Here is a 21,034-nt window from a genome sequence, read left to right on the forward strand (position 1 = left end):
AAATGTATTTGGGTATGAAGTAGTGCCGTAGATATATGTGACTGCCCTCTATGGGTTGTAACCCAGCTATTACAATTTAATTTTGAGAATGGTAGTTTGACATTTTAGTGGCTTCTTACAGCACAAACCACCACTGTTGGCCCCGCCCCTCCTATATGAACCTTTTTGGTGTTGTGACCCATTTTTGTATAACAGATTTCTGGCGACCCGACACTTTTTTTTCTCTGAAATTAGTTTTTTGTTTGTTATACTGGGTTACAAATACAGAATAACCATTATTATTGCACAAAGTGACGAGATGTGCCAGCTCAGATATTTTATGTTGCATTTTAATTGAACTAGATTTATATTTGAGAAAGTGAAAGTATCAAATACACTTGCTTGGGATTGTGTGTGGTATTTTAATTTTATTTTTTTCTGCCTCTTCCTGCACTGTTTATCTAATATGTGCTATTATGTATCGTGTTTTTAATTGTGCAAAATAGATTAATAAATGTATGAATTTAAAAAGAAAAATCAAATCAGTATTTTTTTAATTTTATTATTACTAGAAATTTCAGGCAACCGCATTTTATTTACACGCGACCCATTCATGGCCATTAATAAATTATTCTGATTGAAAATTTTATAGTATAGACTGGGCGTGTCCTCACTGCTCTAATAATCAAAGTGGTATTTTCTGAATTTCTGGTGCAAAAACCTTGGGATTTACATCTTGAGACAACAACTGAGCAGTGATGTAAACCAGTGTTTCACAAATGGGGGTATGCGATGGCACGAGAGAGAGAGAGAGAGAGAGAGAGAGAGATTAACAAATGAAAGCATTAAAAATATGGGGGTTTAAATATTATTTTTTAGTTAAAAATGATAATCGTACTAAATATTACCAGGAACTCACAAAACTACAACAGAATCACACAAAATAAGAGAAAAATATACTGAATAATAAAAATAACAGACAACCAACAACAACAAAATACACAAAATGACACACATTACACACAAAATGATGATAGAAATTAATATCTTGATTAAAACACGAACTGGTAATAAAAAGGTCAGTTTTGGTCCCACATCAGAAGGGAGATGACAGGAAATGATACAACTATAAATAAATCTATTCAGGAGGCACTCAATACTGTTCAATCCCACTTATTTACAAAGTTACATTATTTAAAATTCCATTCCATCATTATGATTTGTAGATGTTTTTTCATAAAATTCAGAGCAAAAACTTGAAGTGAAAAAGTTTGAGCACAACTGACATAGACAAACCATTGCAAGTGATAAATAAAAAATAAATAAATGGTTTTAGAGCTGTATTTTACATGCGGTTGGCATTAAGAATAAACCTGATTAGACACTTGATAAAGTTTTGTCTTTATCTTATTTAAACTTGGTACATTCTATAACCTGCAGAGAAACTACCACACACATCATTTGCTAATGGCATTTGTTTTCATTTGTGTAATAACCGAAGATTAGGTGCTGCTAATTGGTTTGAACCTCATCCCCAGGTATGAGTACGACATCACTGACCTGCGTCACCATCTGCAGCGTGAGTGCATGAACGGTGGGGAGGAATTTGCCAGCCAAGTCACCCGTACACTGGACTCCCTGCAGGGCTGTAATGACAAGAATAATATGGATCTTGCACCTGGTAAGTAAGTGGATTTATGTTCAAACAAACAGGTCACTAATAGTAGATTAGATGATGAACAGGGGATTACGGTCCTCTCGAACCAAACTGATGAAGCGTTAGCTATTTGTATTTATTTAACTTTGATGTAATAGATATGAACACTATAGGACTATAAAAACATATTAAGTGACTGTTTTGGCACAAAAAACACAAAGAAACAAACCAAATATCCTATAGAATTCTAGAAAAAAAAGAAGTTTCATTGCATTTTACTAATATCTATGTTTAAAGAAAACAACAACCAACAAACAAGAATTTTAGTTTGTTATAATGGTGTTTGCTTAATGGTGCGATTCATTTACTGATAAACTCATTGTTATAATTCAGAAAAACCAAAAAAAGTTACTAAAATCCCTCATATTACAGAACTCTGATGCAATATTTTATATTTATTTTTTGTCATTATTTTAAAAGTTTTTAACATGACTTTTGGATCAGGGCTAAACAGACTGGAGTGTCCTGATTCAACTTTTTTATTTGTGATATAAAATAGATATTGCGGTATTGGCTGATACCAAAATTAATAGTGTATCAGCAGAATCATGCATATAGTACTTTTATTACTTATTTAGTATTTGATTAGATTCAATTTGAAGTGACGTTACTCAAAAAGATAACAGCAGTCAGCAACAGTAGTACCAGAAAAAAATGGCCACATTTATTAACAACCAATGGGTTACATTCATTCTTATTCATAAGAATACAACTGAATTAAATAATAAATGTGAAGACTCTGAAAAGTAATATCAGATCCGGAGTCCGGACACCCTTGTAGACAACAAGTTCTGAGCGATATACAGACATTCTCACAAAAAACATTAAAATGAAATGAAAAAGAGATGAATATCTTTCAGAATCAGAATCCTTGTCAACAAAATTGTGGTCGGAAATCTCAGCTTCCATATTTATTTTTACTACTTTGAAGCGCTTTGTGACTACTTTTCTGTGAAAAGCGCTATAGAAATAAAGTTTACTTACTTACTTAGTTACTAGAAAAAAAGGCATAGATAGTCTGGAAAAAAATGTATAAATGGTCCGGGAGAAAGTATAAACTCAGATTCAGAATACTTTATGTATCCCCGAAGGACAATTCAGTTTCAGTTGCATCCCGTTCAAGAAACATTAAAAGAAAATCACATATAACATGGGAGTACAGGAGCAGGAGTACTGTGGGTCACAGGCCACAAGGCAGCGCCCCGTATTTTGTTTAGAGGAAAAGTGAGAAAACACGAGGAAAGGTGAGGGGAAAAAGGCAGGTTCTAAACTATGTTCTCTTTGGGGAGCACAGTATGCAGTGTAGGACTAGGAAGAAAAAAAGGAAAGCGTAATTCGGCACAAACATCCTGGAGAATAGAGAGATGAACCGGCCTTGAACGGCTGGCTGTGGAGGAGCTAATAATAAGCGATTTGTTTTCGGCCAGGCTAAGCACAATTTTTGTTTGCCTTGAGTCCAGGACTCTAGCAGTAAATCCAATATGGTGGCCTTATAGCTGGTAACTTCTCCAAGTTCAACCCGTTTAGACATTCCAAAGTGGCATCCTGCTTACTTCTGAGTTTATTGCATGAGTCTGAGTGTTAAGAGCCCTGCCCAATCCATCAGAATTGACTGGCAGCCCTCCCAAAACAGCTGCCAACGTAATCTAGACTTTGCGATAGATCAGAAATCAGCAAAAAACTTGCTATCATAATTACAATTATGTAGACGTCTTCCATGTCTTCAACGGAAAGAATAGACAGATGCACGATCCTCCACTTGTCCCAGGAGTCCATCATGTATCCAGCTGGAAATGTTCTGGCAGGACATTTGGGCTCCTTTTTAATTATTTATATGTCATATAAAGATGTATGAGAGCTGCATTAATGTCACCCAATTGCAATTTCCCCTCTGGGATCAATTGTTTACTGAATCTGATCAGATTTATTGTTTAAGTTTTGATCAACTTAATTTAAATTAACCTAATTTAAATTATCCTGATATCGTTCCAGACTGTAATAATTACACAAAAATAAATGGACACAAGGATGCATTAGTAATTTCACCACTAGGGGCCAGAATATTATACAGTATCAGTAGTTATCATTAACCTACGATGTTTCAGACTCTACAATCCCTGGCATCGATGGTCTCGTCCAAAACAACAGAACAACTTTATCCACCGATCTTCTGTAGAACAGATGAGATGTTGTTCCAACTCTGAGCAGGTGAAGCTGATTAAAGCTGATCATGTTTTCACGGAGCGCTGCTGCTCTTGATGAGAAACGGATGGAGTTTCCCAGACACAGAAAAGTTAAACGGGCACTGGTGACTCTGTATGTAGAAGTCAGTGATGACTGCGGACTTGGCCGGCTGGCTTGGCCGGTCCTGGCGGGGGTCTTCCGGGGACGTAGGTCTTGGCCCCTCTGCTGGGGTCTCGGGCGGGAGGCTCTCTGGGCCCTCCCCTCGGGGGATTGGGTGCGGTGGTGGGGGTGGTGCGGTGGATGTCGGTGGGGGGCCTTGGTGTTGGGGGTTGGGGTCGGTGGCGGGGTGCGCTGGTTCCTCGGCTCCTTGGTCCTTTCTCGGGTGTGTATGTGGAGGGCAGTGGCTGCCTCTCGGCTTGGTGTCTTGGGGGCGTCTGGAGGGCTGCTTGGCCATGGGGTGGTTGTCTGGGCTCCTTGGCCCCCGCTCTTTCTGCTAGCCTGGCTGCATCATCGGGTCCGGGGCAGCGCTTGGGTTTGCAGTGGCACATACATCTGTCTACGATGCACTGACATGCCTTGGACTGTGGGATAAAACTTGTAGTGGGCTTAACTTTAGACACATTGATCCCAAATACCTGGTTTAGGTATTACCACTCACTCCTTCCCTCTGTCCACAGCCACCACCATTATACCTAAGCATCACGCCTACAACTTCACTTTACAATAATCAACTCTTCCCCACCCTTCCATTTTTCTACCTTGAATCTCTCCTTCCTGCTCCCCCCACCCACTCACCCAGGTGTAACTCTGCCCTCTCTTTTTTTATTCTCCCTTTAATAAAGTGTTTCTTACCCTTCCTTAAGGAGGGCTGGTGATGGTCATAATTTTGCAATAAAATAAATTCATTTATTTAATTGCAATAACAAAACATGCATTGCTGTCTAAAAAAGATTGCACTTCTTGTAGTGTTGAAATAGAGCAATACCATACTCTTAAATGTGCCACTTTAATATCAGCTTTTTCATCCTGTCATCATATTTTTCTTTGTAACTATCATTTCATTGTGCTCTCCCACAGTGAGCGACACCACCAAGTTGGCTCTGATGAACAAGTACAAAGACAACATCATTGCCACAAGCCCCATTGACAGTAACCACCAGCAGAACACGTTGCTTCCTCACAACACCTCCACCAGTCAACGCAAACGTCTCTCCAGCAACACCCGCGGTAAGTCCCTCCCACTCACTCTAACCTTGGACAAAAACAGACATCGTCCAGGTTTGGGTTGTAGTTCAAGTGATTGAGCACCATCTTTGTCGTGTTTTCTCCTGTTGGATGTACTTTACTGTACATCACAAACAGTCATTATCCTTGGTTTTAGAAACAATAAATAAAAAAAAGATGAAAAGGCTTTTCAACCTTGGTCAACAGTGTTGACCCAGAGGTCATTTTTACTCATAAGTTGTTGATCAAGTCAAAACTTTGTTTTCTTTTTTAAAATCAAGCCTGACATGATTTAATCCAGCAGTGTGATCAATTATCAACTCTGCTGCACTAATCTTTCATCTCATACTAGTCATCACTCACTCATGTCGACAAGAAGCACAGAACTGAACACTAGTTAGGTGTTTAATCATTTTTAACATCACATTTGCCCTTTGGAAAATTCCCAAGGACCCTGAAACCTTTGCAACTTGTTGGATGACTCATCAATGATATTCTTTAAAGAAAACTAGCTTTATGAACACAAAGATGAACAATATGATGTATATCTCCCACCATACTTAGAGAAAGAGAGCAAGAAAGCAATTTAAACATTGTTTTTCAAGGATTGTGCCCTGAATGTGAAACTTTAAACTTGTTTTAATTTCTCACTTTAAGCTTTTCTTTGATCAAATCAAATTCATGTGTGCTTGTCATGTGCTTCATTTACTAACATTTACATGGTGTCTTCATTACCACAATCACGTATTGCTCATTGATCTGGTCAAGTGATATGTTTAGGATGTTGTTTGCCAGTTTATAATTTCCCATTTTGATAACAATTGTGATTATTAACCCACAAAATGAATGAAACAAGACATGGTAGAATGAAATGGGGCTTGTGTGCTTGTACGGAACAGATGAGACTGCAAGAAAAAAAGGGGAAAACATAATAATGAATAAGGAAACATAATAGTTCATTATTGGGGACAAATATACCATCTTATTTCCATCCATTGTATGATGAATCGTTGAACGAGCTAGAGCCTGACTAATATGGGATTTTTAGCGCTGATGTCAATAACGATATTGGGGAATTTAGAATGCTGATGTAAAAAAAAAAAAAAAAAAAGCCGATGTATCTGCTGATAAATTATGCGTCGGTTGATAGCCAATATATTTATCAATGATGTGAATGATATGAAATAAGAACACTGAAATACACTGCACATGAAACCACATTCTTACCCAAAATATGATTTAAGGCAAAGAAGCAAAACACTGTTAAATTAAAACAAGGAACTATAATTAGGTACACTATCAACGTCAGGACTCTAAAAGAAAATTAATTTCATTTAATTTTTTCCTCAATTTATATTTTGTTTTTTTGATTTCTTTTTCTTTTCCTTTTTTAATATTTTTTTTGTCAACTTTTTAATTTTCTTCTTTTTAATTTGTTTTCTTTCTTTGTTTTTATCTCATTTCCCCCCCCCCAATTTCTATTCATTTCAAACTTGTGCAAACTATTTTTGGAACATGTCATTTTTTTTTTTTTTTGATGCAAAAATAAAATGTCAAACAGTAAACATGGATAAATCAAAAAAGGCCAAATATAACTGTAAAAAAAATGAACTAATGCACTTCTCACAGTGTTGTAAATTTGTAATCAATACTAACGATTGAAAAGCAACAGCTCGTAATGCAGAAATAACAGCACAGATTGCTGCATGAATCTCTCCACACATCAAAAACGTTAATACATCTGTTACATATTATAGCCCAAACGATTAATCGGTGATCACTAGAATTAAACTGATTAATCAACTGCATCGATGAATTAGTCGGGCTTTAGAACTAGCAGATCTCCACTTATTCTTGTGTATTTTTAATTTACAATTTATCTGCAACTCTTTTACTTTCTTAATAAGTTTGTAAAGTAGTTGTTTTAATTAAAAGTAATACAAGTAATGTATCTCTAAGCTACAGAACTACATTTTTATAGAACAAGCTTCACACAAAGGCATCATGTATGAGGCTTTTTTTCTTAGCGTTTATTTTTATACACCACCTTGTGAGTTTGGCTTTTTTTCAGTTGGTAAAAGCACATTCACAATTTATGACATGTCAGGCAGTCAGTGGCACCTTGTAAAATATTTGGGGAATATTTCTGATTTTTTTTTTTTTAGCAAGGACAACAAACTCATTTATATGTCAGAAATGTGGGCGGAAAAATGTTGGCACAAAGGCATTACAGTCATTTTTAAATACACATTGTTAAAATGTCTTTCTACTCAAAGATATTGATACCACAAGCTCTGTAGCTGTAATGATGACAGGTTGCAACTGACAGCAAGAGATTCTTTAAGGAATTATCAAGAAGTTGTTAAGCGTTACTTTAGAATCAGATGTTTAAAAGACATTTCAAGTAGGCACATTTTATCGCCTGGCTTTAAACAGTCTCCGCTATCCATTCAGTGAGTGACATTGCAACCCTTGGTTCTGCCGCTGGGGAGCTATGACTCATGTGTACTCAACGCTTAGTCTAGACCATAAAGAATTCAACCCTGCAGAAACTTTCAAATGTTCAGCAATGGTTCTGAGCAACCTGTTCTTTCAAGTTAGCATTTCTTTTGTACAGACATTTGTTTTTTAGGGTTGAAGATAAACACACGTTATAGGTGATGATTGTTACTCATGCTGGGATTTCAGTTTTTTTTATTTCCTGCACACGAGCAAACGTCTACAGTGAAGCTGAGTCACCTAAAAATGACCAAATAAAGATGTCCACGTAGCCTTAAAAAGTAGTGAAAGTTGATAAATCAAATGTTGGAAAATGAAGACCCTTAAAATGTATTGTAAAAGTGGCACGTGATTGGTTTATATAGCAGAGGGGAGGGGCTAAACTGTAGCAAACAGAAGCCAGAAGGAAGGGAAAGAGCTTTAGCGCTTCATACAGTATATTTGAACACAGACAACATGGTGTGATGGACAGTTCCAGAGCCGAGTGTAGACTGAGACATCCAAGCATTTCATATCTCACATCACGCAACACAAATAATGGACACACATTAGAACTGTCCATCCATCTCTGACACTAACTGACCCTTTAATATGTTGTCATTTTTAATTTGTAGCACTACATTTGAATTTAGATATGGGAAATAATAACCTTATAAATAATAAACACTTGTTGTAACGTGTATGTATTCTATTTTATAAAAACACAATTTGGTCATAAATTATTAGAGGCAGCAAAAAACGTGAGGCTGTTTTAAATTCTCATCGTTATGGTGCACCCCTACACACTCGCACAACTCGCAAGGCATTTCAGCTGCATGTCTAAAAAAATTGCATTAGGAGCGCAGCTCAAAACTAGGACAAACCAACAGAATAAGAACCATAGTGAGGGAGAGTGAACTAAAACATAAACGGCCAAGAACAACAGTTGTTCACATCATATTAAAGGAAAATACTTACAAAACAGAAGCTTTGACCCCATCAAAGACTGATTAATGAAATTATTTCTGAGTTGATGGGTATTTACTTTCACTACCTACGTTTATATTATATAAATAGCGGCCCAGCCCTTCACATTTTTATAGCATTTGGCCCCTGACCTAAGGTGTATTTTAATTAACTAAAATACATCTTAGTTGGATTAATTATTTCAAGCTTTGTTCCTTATCGGAGTTCATGTTGTGTGTTTGTGTTCCATAGATTACATTGATTTAATTAAAAACTACAGCTGATTAGTAAGTTAAAGATGTGTCGCTTGAAGTGGTAAAGAGGTCTTAAGATTTTTTCACAAGGTCTTTAAAAGGTAAATTCTTCTGATTGAGAAGTTGGGGGTTCGATCCCAGTCTATACCTGTCGATGTGTCGAAGTGTCCTTGGGCAAGACACTGAACCCTAAGTTGCTCCCAGTGGTTGACTAGAGCCTTGCATGGCAGCTCAGTCCCAATGGTGTGTGAATGTGAGTGTGAATGAGCTGATATTTTAAAGCGCTTTGAGACTACTTCATTGTAGGGATAAAGCACTATGTAAATCAAGTCCATTTACCATTTATAGGATTGAACGTCGGAATTGATGAATATTTCCTGAAAGAAACCCATGTAATCACAGAACCAACTGCTGGACCATAAGATGAAGTGTGTTGAGCTCGTTTCTTGTCCTGATTACCTCCTTCCCAACCAAAGATGGCAAACACCAGATTGTTTTATGTTTTATAAGATTATCCTGTGGTCTGAGGCATGTTAAGAGTGACTGTGTCCCAATAATCAACTCTAAATTTGGTCTGGGTCGACAATCGTAAATATAAAATCTGTTCAATATTTACAACCAAAACGTGATGTGGAACTTAATGTAGCCAATCAAGAAGCAGCTGACTGAGAATTACATGATGCTGCATTCCAGGCAATTTGGAACTCGGAATTCCCGGGTTGAAAATTCTGATCTTAGAGTTCAACCGCGTTGAAATTTTCTCCTGACTTTACCGAGTAAGAGCTCCGACTTGCTTTCCAAGTCGCTTTTTCGAATCGGAGGTCGGAAAATCTTGAGTTCCGAGTTGCTTGGAACGCTGCATTAGATCACGTTGGCAGATCTCATTCGATTACACAAAATTCATGGTTTGGCGGAAGATTGGTGGTGGCACAGAGTCATTATTAGTGTGTTGAGCTATGTTGGGATTATCAGCACGCACGCATGCACACACACACATAGTACGATTAAAAAATTTTTATCTTCGTGTGTGGGGTCTGTTCAGATGAAAAATATCTTCAGATTTAGAAAGTCCTTATGCATGTACCCTGCTTTAGTTACCTTCTAAAAGTAAGGAGATAAAAAGCCTTCTACGTGTTTTGCTATCGACTGTGTCTGACACTGTTGAGGCAAACAAGTAAATGATTAAAATTTTACTACAGGAAGCCATCAGTTGTGTCCTATGGACTGTTACTGATTCTTGCAGAGCTGCATCCATCTCAATTATCCCAGGATAGAAAAAAAAACCAACTCTTTCTTTTATTTAATTTAGCTTTATTCACCTAATCCCCAGCTCATTTAAAAATCTATTCATGGGAAATGACAACATAAAGCCTTTTCTTGCTTGGTTGTTATACTTTGGAATTTTTGGGACAATTGTAACCACTGTTTTTTTTCTCCTGAGACCACTTTTTGTGTTATCTTTCTTACCAGTTTCCATTCATTTGCTTCCCCTTCAGCTAAAGTGCTGTTGACTGTCACTGAAAACCCAACGTGATTCTTTGGGTGTTTTGGTGTCTTGTTTTTTGAAGAAGCGCGCTTTTATCTTTTTGTCTGTTTTTGACCTTGAGTGTTTTAGTGTTCACCTGCAGCCACCACGGCTTTTTCACACGGCGACGAGAGCTTTGAATTAGATTGGAGGAAAACAACATTGAAGCAATCTCTTTTATCAATAATGGAGTGAAAGCAAAGAGGGAAAACCTCCAAAACACCAAATCAAAAAAGGTCTGTAGGCACAGCTGGCAGATCGAAATGGCAGTGTTGGAAAATAGACCCATTTCAATGTGGACAAACGTGCATACTACAGAAACCATGTAGTTTACATATGTGACGCTTGAGAAATTGCGTGCGCGCACGACACGTCAGCTCTTAGCCTCTGTTTGATAGCACGCAACCATAAATCTTGTCTATTCTTCTGAGAATGGTGCCCACCAGCCGGTATGTTGTAAAATTTAAGTCCTGATTTGTTGTACTCATATTTTTGCAATCAACAACGCAACATGATGGCATTGTGTTGTTTTTGTATGAAATCAAAAGTGTTTAAATCGTGTGCCAATGCTAGTACAATGCAGTTCTCTGGTTGTTTAACACCAAGCTTGTGCGCGCATGCACCTAACTTAGTATGCATACGTCACATGAAATGGGTCTATTAAAACCCATGCGGCCTAACAAACTTCTAATGCTGTTGGAGTCAACTACAAAGAGAAGTGAGATGTTTATATTCCAGGCATAGTGCGGATGTTTCACAAACTGTTGAAGAGCCGACAGGTTTATTGGTGAGTTCATTTTGATGTTAGATTATGTGTCTAACCCAGCTTTGTCCTCTCTTCAATACAAATGATGTTCTTGCACATCATTATTCCTTTGAAAAAGTGGGTTGCTGGCCATAAATCTGACATGTTTTTTGTCAAATATAGGCATAAACGCATTTGTTACGTGCCATGAGAAAACCAGGAACAAGTCGGAATGAGAGAAACAGAGAAAAACCTTCATTTTCTGAGAAAATAGGGACTTTTATTGTTTTTCTGTTATTTTAATTATGTATTTGTTTATTTGATAGGGCCAATGCACATTAATAAACATTTGCATTGAAACAACAAAATAGATGTAAACAGGGATTATAGCCACAGGGTTATTTTACATTCGTAGTTTCTAGGCAGATGATGGCAATACAGAAAATACAACAAACACTGTAACAGAAGTTAATAAGTACAAGAAAAGTAAAAGAAGACTCACTTAATGCTCACAAGACTAGTTTGCTTTAAGCCACACTTTGAGTTTGGTTTTAAATATAGGAAATGTGGGACATCTCCTAACAGTGAGGGGGAGACTGTTCCATAACTTACAGGCCTTCAAAGACAGAGCATTTTGTCCAAAGGCTCTGCAAAACATGCTAGTTAAAGTTATAAAGAAAGCACTCCATGCTTCAGAAAACAGTATCGAAGGGTTTAAAAACAGATTGTTTTAGTACCGAGCGGCTTCCTTGATTGGGGGTGTGGACTCCCACAGCTGATCAACATACCGATTGTCTTTGACTATCCAAACACTCTTGTTCTTGTTTTCCGCCATTAAACTGCCCATTGAAGTAAAACACATGGCTAGTTAGGTGTCTATTCTAATTATGAGTCAGACTAACATTGCTTCATGAGTTTGTGTATATTGCTCGAGCTGTAGCAGAGTAAATCATAACTAAAGTCAGCTGTTTGAATGACTTACCAGAATACCTCGTTGCGGTTCCTAAAAGTGAAACTGTTGTGAGCGCTCATGCTACTCTTCAATTCAACTACATACTGAACGGAAAGATATTAATTGCGGAATGAAATGGTTAAAACAGCTGTTCACAACCATTGCTGGCAGACTGGAATAATGCTAATTGTTTGTGCCCCCTCAGCCTGCTGCTCGGACGTGACAAAAACTTCACAACCTTTGATGACCATTTCCTCCTTTGTGTACTTCTTGAAATATTATTTAATGTATATGTGTGTGACACCATCAGAAAGCTTAGAATCCACACTTTCAGAATCTATAGATAACCCAAGCCCCCCTGGCCAAAATGTTCCTGATTTTTCTCATGGCGCATCACATTTTGGAAAGAACATGGTTAGTAATTAATCCAAGTAATATCCCCATTGGATTATTAAAATATTTTTGATTTGGATTGCTGTTTTAATTAATGAGAATAATGTTTAATGTGTTGGAATGCTTTGGAGGAGACTGGTTTTTTAATACACAATGTGGTTTTATATGGTTTTCACACTTGCTAATGTGAGCATCCAGTTTAAATATGTTCTATAACATTTGTTTATCATCTCTCCTAATGTAACTGTAAATCAAGTTATAGCACTCACTTTGTTGAACTAAAGTGTCTCCCTATACCTGCAGAACTGTTACTGATTAAAAAATGCTACACAGTTTTCTGCAAACTAGTTTTTAAACAAATTTCTTATAAAATTCACTAAACTTTTTTCAGATTTCTCCGAATCTCTTTTGCTTGTTTTACATTTGTTCTTTAAGTTATATAATTAGTACAATTTAGCATATTGCTTCCAGAAGTTGATATGGTATTGAGCTAAGCAAATTAAAGAAAATAATGAGCTGCTTGCAGAATAATTACACTCGGGAAGCCTTATTGTGCAGAGCTTATGCAATGAATGTTTGTTAGAGCTCAACTGTGATTCTTTCTCTTTTCTTTTTGTATAAAGTCACTTCAATTTAAGAGAGGTTCATTTTGTCTGCACAGTCCAGAAAAAGCTATAATTTCATACTAAGACATTATGTTCGAGGTAAAAACGGCGATTTGTTAAAGTAAGTAACAATAGAAAAAACACATACACACAGAGTGAGAGCCGCATTGGAACAAAGCCCATGTTAGCGGGCACTTAGGCCTGTTTCTCTGCTTCATTGCTTTATGCTGTTTGGAGTTGCTGCTGGTAACTGTTATTTCCATCGTTGTCATAAAATATGCACGGGCAGAGCTGTTGTTGTCCTCGGTGGGAAACTTCTGTGTGTGAGTGTGATCTGGAGGCTGGTTAGGTAATGACTCTTCTTTTTCTTGGCTTTTTGCTGAAGCTGCCCAAGTGCCTCTCCTCACGACATATGTCAGCACTTTTAATGGACTCCAGAGTTGCATCTAAAGTACCTAAGTTGCCAAATGGGAGAAAGCAATGTCAGAATGAGTGAGAGAGGCAAGCCTGTGTGCTCGGGATTCTATCAGTATTTATTAATTATTGTTGCTGAAGTCTGTGTAAATGAATGGGAAACATGATATAATTAATTGAGTTGTGTCTAATTTGGCGGATCAGGTTAATATTACATCAATATTACGGTACTAAACCTTTGAGATAAAAGCAGATGTATTGTGGGAGTGCTAATGGTAACCTCTCTTTTCAAAATAAGTGAATCATTATTCTTGACTGGCACTTAAAAAGCAAGTGGGACTGCTAATAATAAAACAGGCTTTTTTTTGTTGTGTTGTGGCGACAGGATTTGAAGTTACATCCTCCTACTCTCGGGTTTGTGGGCTGACAATGTTTGCAATTAAGTAATAATCATCTGATAGCATAAAGCAATGCTGTAACTCCTTGCTTATCTTTGGTGAAAAATCAGTTTTTATCCATTTAGACATTTTAGTGAACTGATCTGTGGATAAAAACGATCCCAAAGAATGAGTAAACATTCAAACTCCACAGTGGCAACAAAGGTTTAATTAAACTTTCTCAAATGTTTTCCCTCTTAGGCAGCTAAAGAAATAATCTTACAACAGTAAATACATTAATAAAAAATAGTGCCTTCACTTTTCTTTATGTTTAGTCTATCATGGTGTCCATGACTCAGTTGTAAAGTGTACATTTTAGGACATTGTACATTCTTGTCATTTGTCAGACCAAACAGACTCATGTCTCAGCAAAACCTCTGTCAGATGCAAATGGTGTCAAATGGCCATAAAACACGATATGGCATTTTATTTTAAAGGAACCGGAAGTTTAAGTTTGAAAAGACAATCTTTCTTTTTATTTTTTAAAAGTTAAGATATATCAGCATATTGTTTGATTAATAAATACATAGTTAGATGAAATGTTGATATATCTTAACCCTTCAAAATAAACAGAAATAACAACTTTCAACTTACACTCGTATGTGAAGCAGCACATATTGATATGATCATATGTCTTTCCAGTTTCTTCAAAATACGTCATGTTGTGCTTTACGGCCTGAGGTGGTTTTATTTGAGACCGTTTGCTCTGATGACTTTTATTTTGAAGCCGGAGGCCGTTTCATCTGATGGCATTTGGTCTGACAAATGGTTTTCCTGATACCTGACACCTCACTCTGAGATCTGAGGATGTCCTAAAATGTACACCATACAGATGTATGCATTGATGTAGATGAAACCTAGCTTTACGTAATTTGTACCCCTTGCTAAAAATACAAGTAATAAAGAACATTTTGGACATAAGTGTTGGAACAACGTTAAAGCTGATATCCGGAGTTTATGAGAAATCTATGTTTATGTATGATTCTTTTGAAATGCAAAAAAATACCTTAACTAGTCTTTTACTGTGGTTTACTGCCGGTGGTCATTCATATACATTAATGTATATAAGTCCCTCCTTCGTCCTATAGACCCCTATACAAATGGAAACGATCGCCGAGTGCCCCCAGCCAATAGGCTTCAACTTCGTTTTTTTGAGACTGTCAATCAAAGTCAATGCGACCCGATGCATCCTTGTTATGTCCCGCGATGTGCGTGCAGAAAAGTAGAGGTGTGGCTTCTGGTAGATTGCAGACTTAGTGGGAGGAAGTGCGGCTGTTTAGGGCGGGGACATTAAGATGGTTTTCAGAAACTCTGCATATCAGCTTTAATGAACAAAATAATTATTTTTGTGTCTTGAGGCATGGATTCCATTGCAGGATACTGGTTGTAATTATGTTTAGATAAATATTCTAGTTTTTTACTTTGTTGATAATATTTGGGCAAAGAGTTAGGCTTTCCAAATGTTATCTTTTATATAATTTCTTATTTAAAAGTACAGTTACCCAGGTATTAAGATGTTTTTTCCTCTGTTTGTACTTAATAATTATTTAGGTTATGACACTACTCTGTTACTTATGTGTTTTGTATTATTTCAGATGGCTGGAGCCTTTTGGATGTTTTTGTCTTTGAACCATGAATTCAAGCATATTTTATTTAATTTTTTTAAATTTCACATTTTGGTAAACAAACATGAAATCCATCACTTTTCCTTCTCTCTGGCTTTTTTGTATATTGTTACTGTAGCAGAAGTCACTGAAGAACCAGGCTCTGTGGTTTCAAAGTTAGTACAAAGTGTTAGCTGCAGGCTAACTGCTTTCTTTGAGCTGCAATAGCTTTAAACGCTGAATTAATTTCTTTGAATTACTATCATATGTTTTCACATCCAGCACATTTCTTCTTCCCTGTGCAACAGCAGGAATAAATGCAATCCTTTGGAGATATTGCTGCATTGTTTTTACTCTTTGGGGAAAGAGACATAGCACATAAAACATAATGTATATGTAGGAAGTCCAACCAAACTTTGTTTTATACACTTGAGAGAGAAAAAAAAAAAATTTACATATTTTTCAACATATGTTAAGGTTTAATTTATTTATTCATACAACTGTTCTTAAGGAAATTTACTTTGACCTGAATATATGTTTCGACGTGACAAAAAGACATGCTGGAATTATTACGCGGAAGTCAGGGAAACATCAAGGCAATCAGCAGATGCCTCTGAAGAACACTGTCAGTTGACAGTCAAAACATGCCAGTAGATCACAGTACATTTACTGAAGAATAGTTGTTTGAATACATGAAACTTAACATATTATTAAAAAAAAAGTTGCTGGAATTATTACGCAGAAGTCAAAGAAACATCAAAGCGAGCAGCAGATGCCTCTGAAGAAGATTTGCAGTTGAGAGTCGAAACATGTCAGGAGATCAAAGTACATTACCTAATGAATTGTTTTCTGAATAAATGAAACCTTAACATATTATTCAAAAATAAGTTGCTGAAATTATTATGCGGAAGTCAAGAAAACATCAAAGCAATGACAAAAAGAGCTTGCTGGAATTATTACGTGGAAGTCGAGGAAACATCAAAGTGATCAATGAACGGCTCTGAAGAAGGCGAGCAGCTGACGGTCGAAACATGTCATGAGATCAAAGTAAATTTCCTGATTAATAGTTGTCTGAATAACTGAAACCATAACATGTTATTCAAAAAGAAGTTTTGGCATTATTACAAGGACACATCAAAGCGATCATCAGACACCTCTGAAGAAGACTGATAGTTGATAGTCAAAACATGTCAGGAGATCAACGTAACTTTCCTTTTTTTTTTTTTTTCAAATCAAAGTATATTTCCTGGTTAATAGTTGTCTGAATAAATGAAACCTTAACATATTATTCAAAATGAAGACAAAAATAACTTGCTGCAATTATTACGCGGAAGTCAAGGAAACATCAAAGCAATCAGCAGACACCTCTGAAGAAGATTGGCAGTTGACAGTCAAAACATGTCAGCAGAACAAAGTACATTTCCTGAGGAATAGTTGTCTGAATAAATGAAACCTTAACATATGATTAAAAAAGAAGACAAAAAGAACTTGCTGCAATTAAAAGGTGACTTCAAAAGTCAGGTTAATAATCAGTGTTTTTGTAAATATAAATATTTTGAGTACTTATATCTCTACTTTATGTAACCTTTTTGAGTAAAGGTTTGCTCATTATCACATGTCGCTATATAACAGCCCCAGGACTGTGTTCAAATATTGCTCGTAGCCATCTTCTCTGTCTCTTTTTGTTGGCCCTGATAGTCCTCGCTAAGAAGGTATCCCCCTGTGCTCTAAATGTCAGCCATGATAGGATCGAGCAGGACTTCTTTTGCAATTCAAGCAGAAATAAAAAGGTAGTTATGATTTATTGTTTTCAGGAAAATATGTATTTGCTGTGATTGACTGGAGAATTAGAATCTGTTGGCTTTCATATTGTTTTAGTATTTCATGAATGCAAATATCTTTGTTTGTGTCCTTGGGGCTTTTAATAGATGCTGTTTTTTAGACCAGTGCCCGTATTGTGTTTTTCTTTTTATTGTCTTGACTTGTTTGTTTGTCTTATCTTCCTTTGTCGAGGTAAATTGTCCTCGGGGCATCATTGTCATTGGCTTTTGTCAAATTCTGCATGCACATACATACTGTATGAGGTGCAAGACATGGTAACTTGTTTATTTTCTATGAAATTCCAATAGAACTCTTGTACAGTAAAGGCTGGGTTGCAGGTGAAATATTTCAATGAAATAATGTACGTTCATTTAATTTTAGCGTTTATTTATAGCCCCTTATCCTTTATTCGATCAAGCTAGGTATTTTTCTTCATTGCACATACCAAAAGTGATCATTTGAACTGATAGTAGTCCTAGTAAAATGTGTTGTTATGGGTAAGTATCTACGATCTGATTTAGTGATTTGGAGCCAAGTCTTGGTTACATCTTTGTTTTTCTACATCAGGTCTTACATAACTTTATGTATGACAGGAAACTTGCACTTGTTTTTTTGTGTGGGTTCGTTTTATCCCAATTGCGAGAGCTTGTCTCACAACCCTTTAGGATTTCTTGCTTTTGAAGACACAACATTGATTTCTTCCATAAAATTCTTTTTGTCTTATTTTTGAATAATATGTTTTACTCTTGTTTACTGCCGGTGGTCATTCATATACATTAATGTATATAAGTTCCTCCTTCATCCTATAGACCCCTATACAAATGGAAATGATCGCCGACTGCGTCCAGCCAATAGGCTTCGACTTTATTTTTTTGAGTTTGTCAATCAAAGTGAATGCGGAACTGTGCACTGAAACAAGGCCGCACGTCACAACAGCAAACAGATAAATATGATTTTGGCTCTTACCTGACCCATAGACCTATATCAATGCAATTTTGTGATGTTCGCGATGCTCGTGCAGAAAAGTAGAGGCGTGGCTTCTGGTAGATTGCAATGGCAGTGGGAGGAAGTGAGGCTGTTTAGGGCGGAACATCGAGACGTTTCTCAGAAACTCCGAATAGCAGCTTTAAGGTTTCATTTTTCAGACAGCTGTTTTTCAGGAAATTTTACTTTGAACTCCTGACATGTTTTTCCTGTCAACTACCAGTCTTCTTCAGAGGTGTCTGCTGATCGCTTTAATGTTTCCTTGACCTTCTACAAACATCTTTTTTTTGTTCTTTTTAATGCCAGTGACTCTTTTTCAGAATAGCAGTTGGTTTTACAAGCTACATTAATTAGGTCTCTTTGAAGACGGCTGCTTCTGCATATTGCAAATGTGGAAAGTTTGTAGTACAGTACTGGGAAAAATTTTCCTTTTCTTTATCGGAAAGGCTTAACAATAAAACAACTTATCATTGCGTGGAACACATTCACAACTTGAACTGATAGCCCACATCAAATTAAACAGGTTGAATCTTTTCATAGGTTATTTCAAAGATTATGATTAACTTGACAAAGATCCTTTTTCTTCTTGAACATTACGTCCAAAATGGTTTACACCAGGGGTCACTAACCTTTCTGAAAATACGAGCTATTTCAAAGGTACTTAATAGTTCGAAGGGCTATCAGTTTGAAAGACACTTATTGAATACAAAATGTTCATGGTTTAACTTTAATCAGAGAGTAAGATGATGAAGGGAGACTAGTGCTAATTTAAAAAGGTAGGATATGTTTAAGTTTCAACATGCAACACTTTATTTCTCTCATAATGTATTCATTTTTATAGTAGTAGTTTCATGTTCCTATTTTACTAAGTTCTAACAACTTTTAATTTATTGTAAAACATGTAACTTTGGTACAATTTAACAATTATGTAATATTTTATGAAAATCCATTTTGCATTTTTTTTAAACATCACGGCCCATGCACAAAGATTTGTCAAGTGCAGTAGCTCTGCTAAGACTCTGAATCTGTATTCTGTATTTATTTTTGTGAGTTTGGAGCTTGGCAAGTAAATCACATTTTAAACTGAGCTCATTGGAGACTAAAGAGCTCCTGTTAAAACAGGCCTGAGGGCACCTCACATGGTCCATGTGAGCTACCTGGTGCCTGCAGGCACCCTGTTGGTGAGCTCTGGTCTACATGATGTTTAGATCTTGGCACAATCTTTCCATTACTTCCAGGACCTCTTGTCCATTTTTTGTTGAAAAAAGTTCCAAATGAAATATATAGAAGAAAGACAACAATTGATTTAAATTCATGGCAAAATTCCCACCACCCAAACAACCTCAACCATATTTAACTTTCTGTTCAAGAGGTTTATTGATATATTTGAAACCCCAGATTGCATTGATGACTTTATCTTTTTTAGGGAAGACAAAGCATTAGAACTACTAAATGTGTTGCTGCTTTTTTTCCACTAACATATAAATAACCATACATCAGTTTACTTAAACTGGTGATAAAGCAGGGTTAGCTGACTGCAAGTGTTTCAATAAGAATAAATGCTAGCATTCCAACATCAACATAGATCTATCTATTTATCTAGCCTTTTTAATTTTAGTCATATTTCTTATACCTTAAAGCCACACCACAGACTTTTTGACCTAAAGAGTTTTGACCCATATATATTTTAAATGATACCTCAGGCCAAAATACAGCGCTTGACGGTATCAATGCTCCGAGGGGGGCTCCCCTCTTCAAATACCGCCCATGTAAGTTTGGAGAAGATGCACCATCTTTGGCCAGGTCATGTGACCTGGAGAATGCCTGGAGAACGTATGTATCACTTTACGGCAGGCACGTGACCACTGGCTCGGATATCTCGGCTAAATAAGGCTTTTGCTAGTATTTTTCTGTCTGTTTGACTCCTGGCCATGGCCGAGGCAAGCAAAAAGTTTAAAACTGCTTCTGAAGAGGCTAAAAAGACACCGTCAAGACCCGGCCCCCTCCGTTGACCCGCCTTCCGCTTGGCGCCGGACACCGCCCCCGCGAGGCCAGGGAGTAGGGGGGAGCGCCACCGACTCGCTGAGGAGGGCTGAGCAATGGGCCTCCTGCAGCGGGGAGAGGAAAGCGGCGGCGACGGCTGCTCCTCCAGCCGCGTCTCGAGCCCAGCCCCGCTTCTTACCCCAGCCCTTAGAGCCAATCCTTATCCCAAAGTTACAGGTCAACTACTGTCTGCATACACAATCAAAAGACAAGGGAGGCTGGCCCGACTGACTGTTGTGGCCAAAAGTTGCACAGTGTTCCTTTAAGTATTCTATACAAATAGACATTGTTGTCAGCTTGTACTTTGTTTGTCACCAGAACAATTCATTTGTTTGGGTTTTTCCCAGTAGATGATACTTTAGGGAACGTGTGCTGTGCAGTCAATAATAATCAGTTTTAGGAAGAGCTGCTGAAACAATTGTTTCCTACTCATGGCGACGTCTAGCAGCAGCAGCAGCAACATCTGTGCTGTTAGATAGTCATGGCTGCCAATAATATTTAAAGACTGTGTTTACAGTATATTTGCAGTGCGTGTTGTTTTAAATAATGCTGGTGAAGCTCCTCTCATGAAACAGTCAGTCTGGATTTGCCACAATAACATCACTGTTGGGTGTGTTTTTTATTTTTCTGTTGTTTCTAAAATATTTTCTTTGGATTAATCAAACTGAGCCTTTTGGTTGGGGATTTTTTTTTTTTTAAAGCGCTTGTC

At 37.0% G+C, this 21,034-nt stretch overlaps 1 protein-coding gene across 4 annotated transcripts in view; it reads left to right on the forward strand.

The window, feature by feature from the left end:
- The window catches only part of astn1 (astrotactin 1), a 385,350-nt gene that overhangs the window by 94,225 nt on the left and 270,091 nt on the right, over positions 1 to 21,034 (forward strand). For all 4 annotated transcript variants that reach the window (XM_028473730.1, XM_028473731.1, XM_028473732.1 and 1 more), the window contains exons 4-5: positions 1,518 to 1,660; positions 4,958 to 5,107. In XM_028473730.1, coding sequence (XP_028329531.1) covers positions 1,518 to 1,660; positions 4,958 to 5,107 — 293 coding nt within the window. The remainder of the gene's footprint in view (positions 1 to 1,517; positions 1,661 to 4,957; positions 5,108 to 21,034) is intronic.

This window comes from Gouania willdenowi, chromosome 17, assembly GCF_900634775.1.
Source record: "Gouania willdenowi chromosome 17, fGouWil2.1, whole genome shotgun sequence".
NCBI lineage: Eukaryota > Metazoa > Chordata > Actinopteri > Blenniiformes > Gobiesocidae > Gouania > Gouania willdenowi.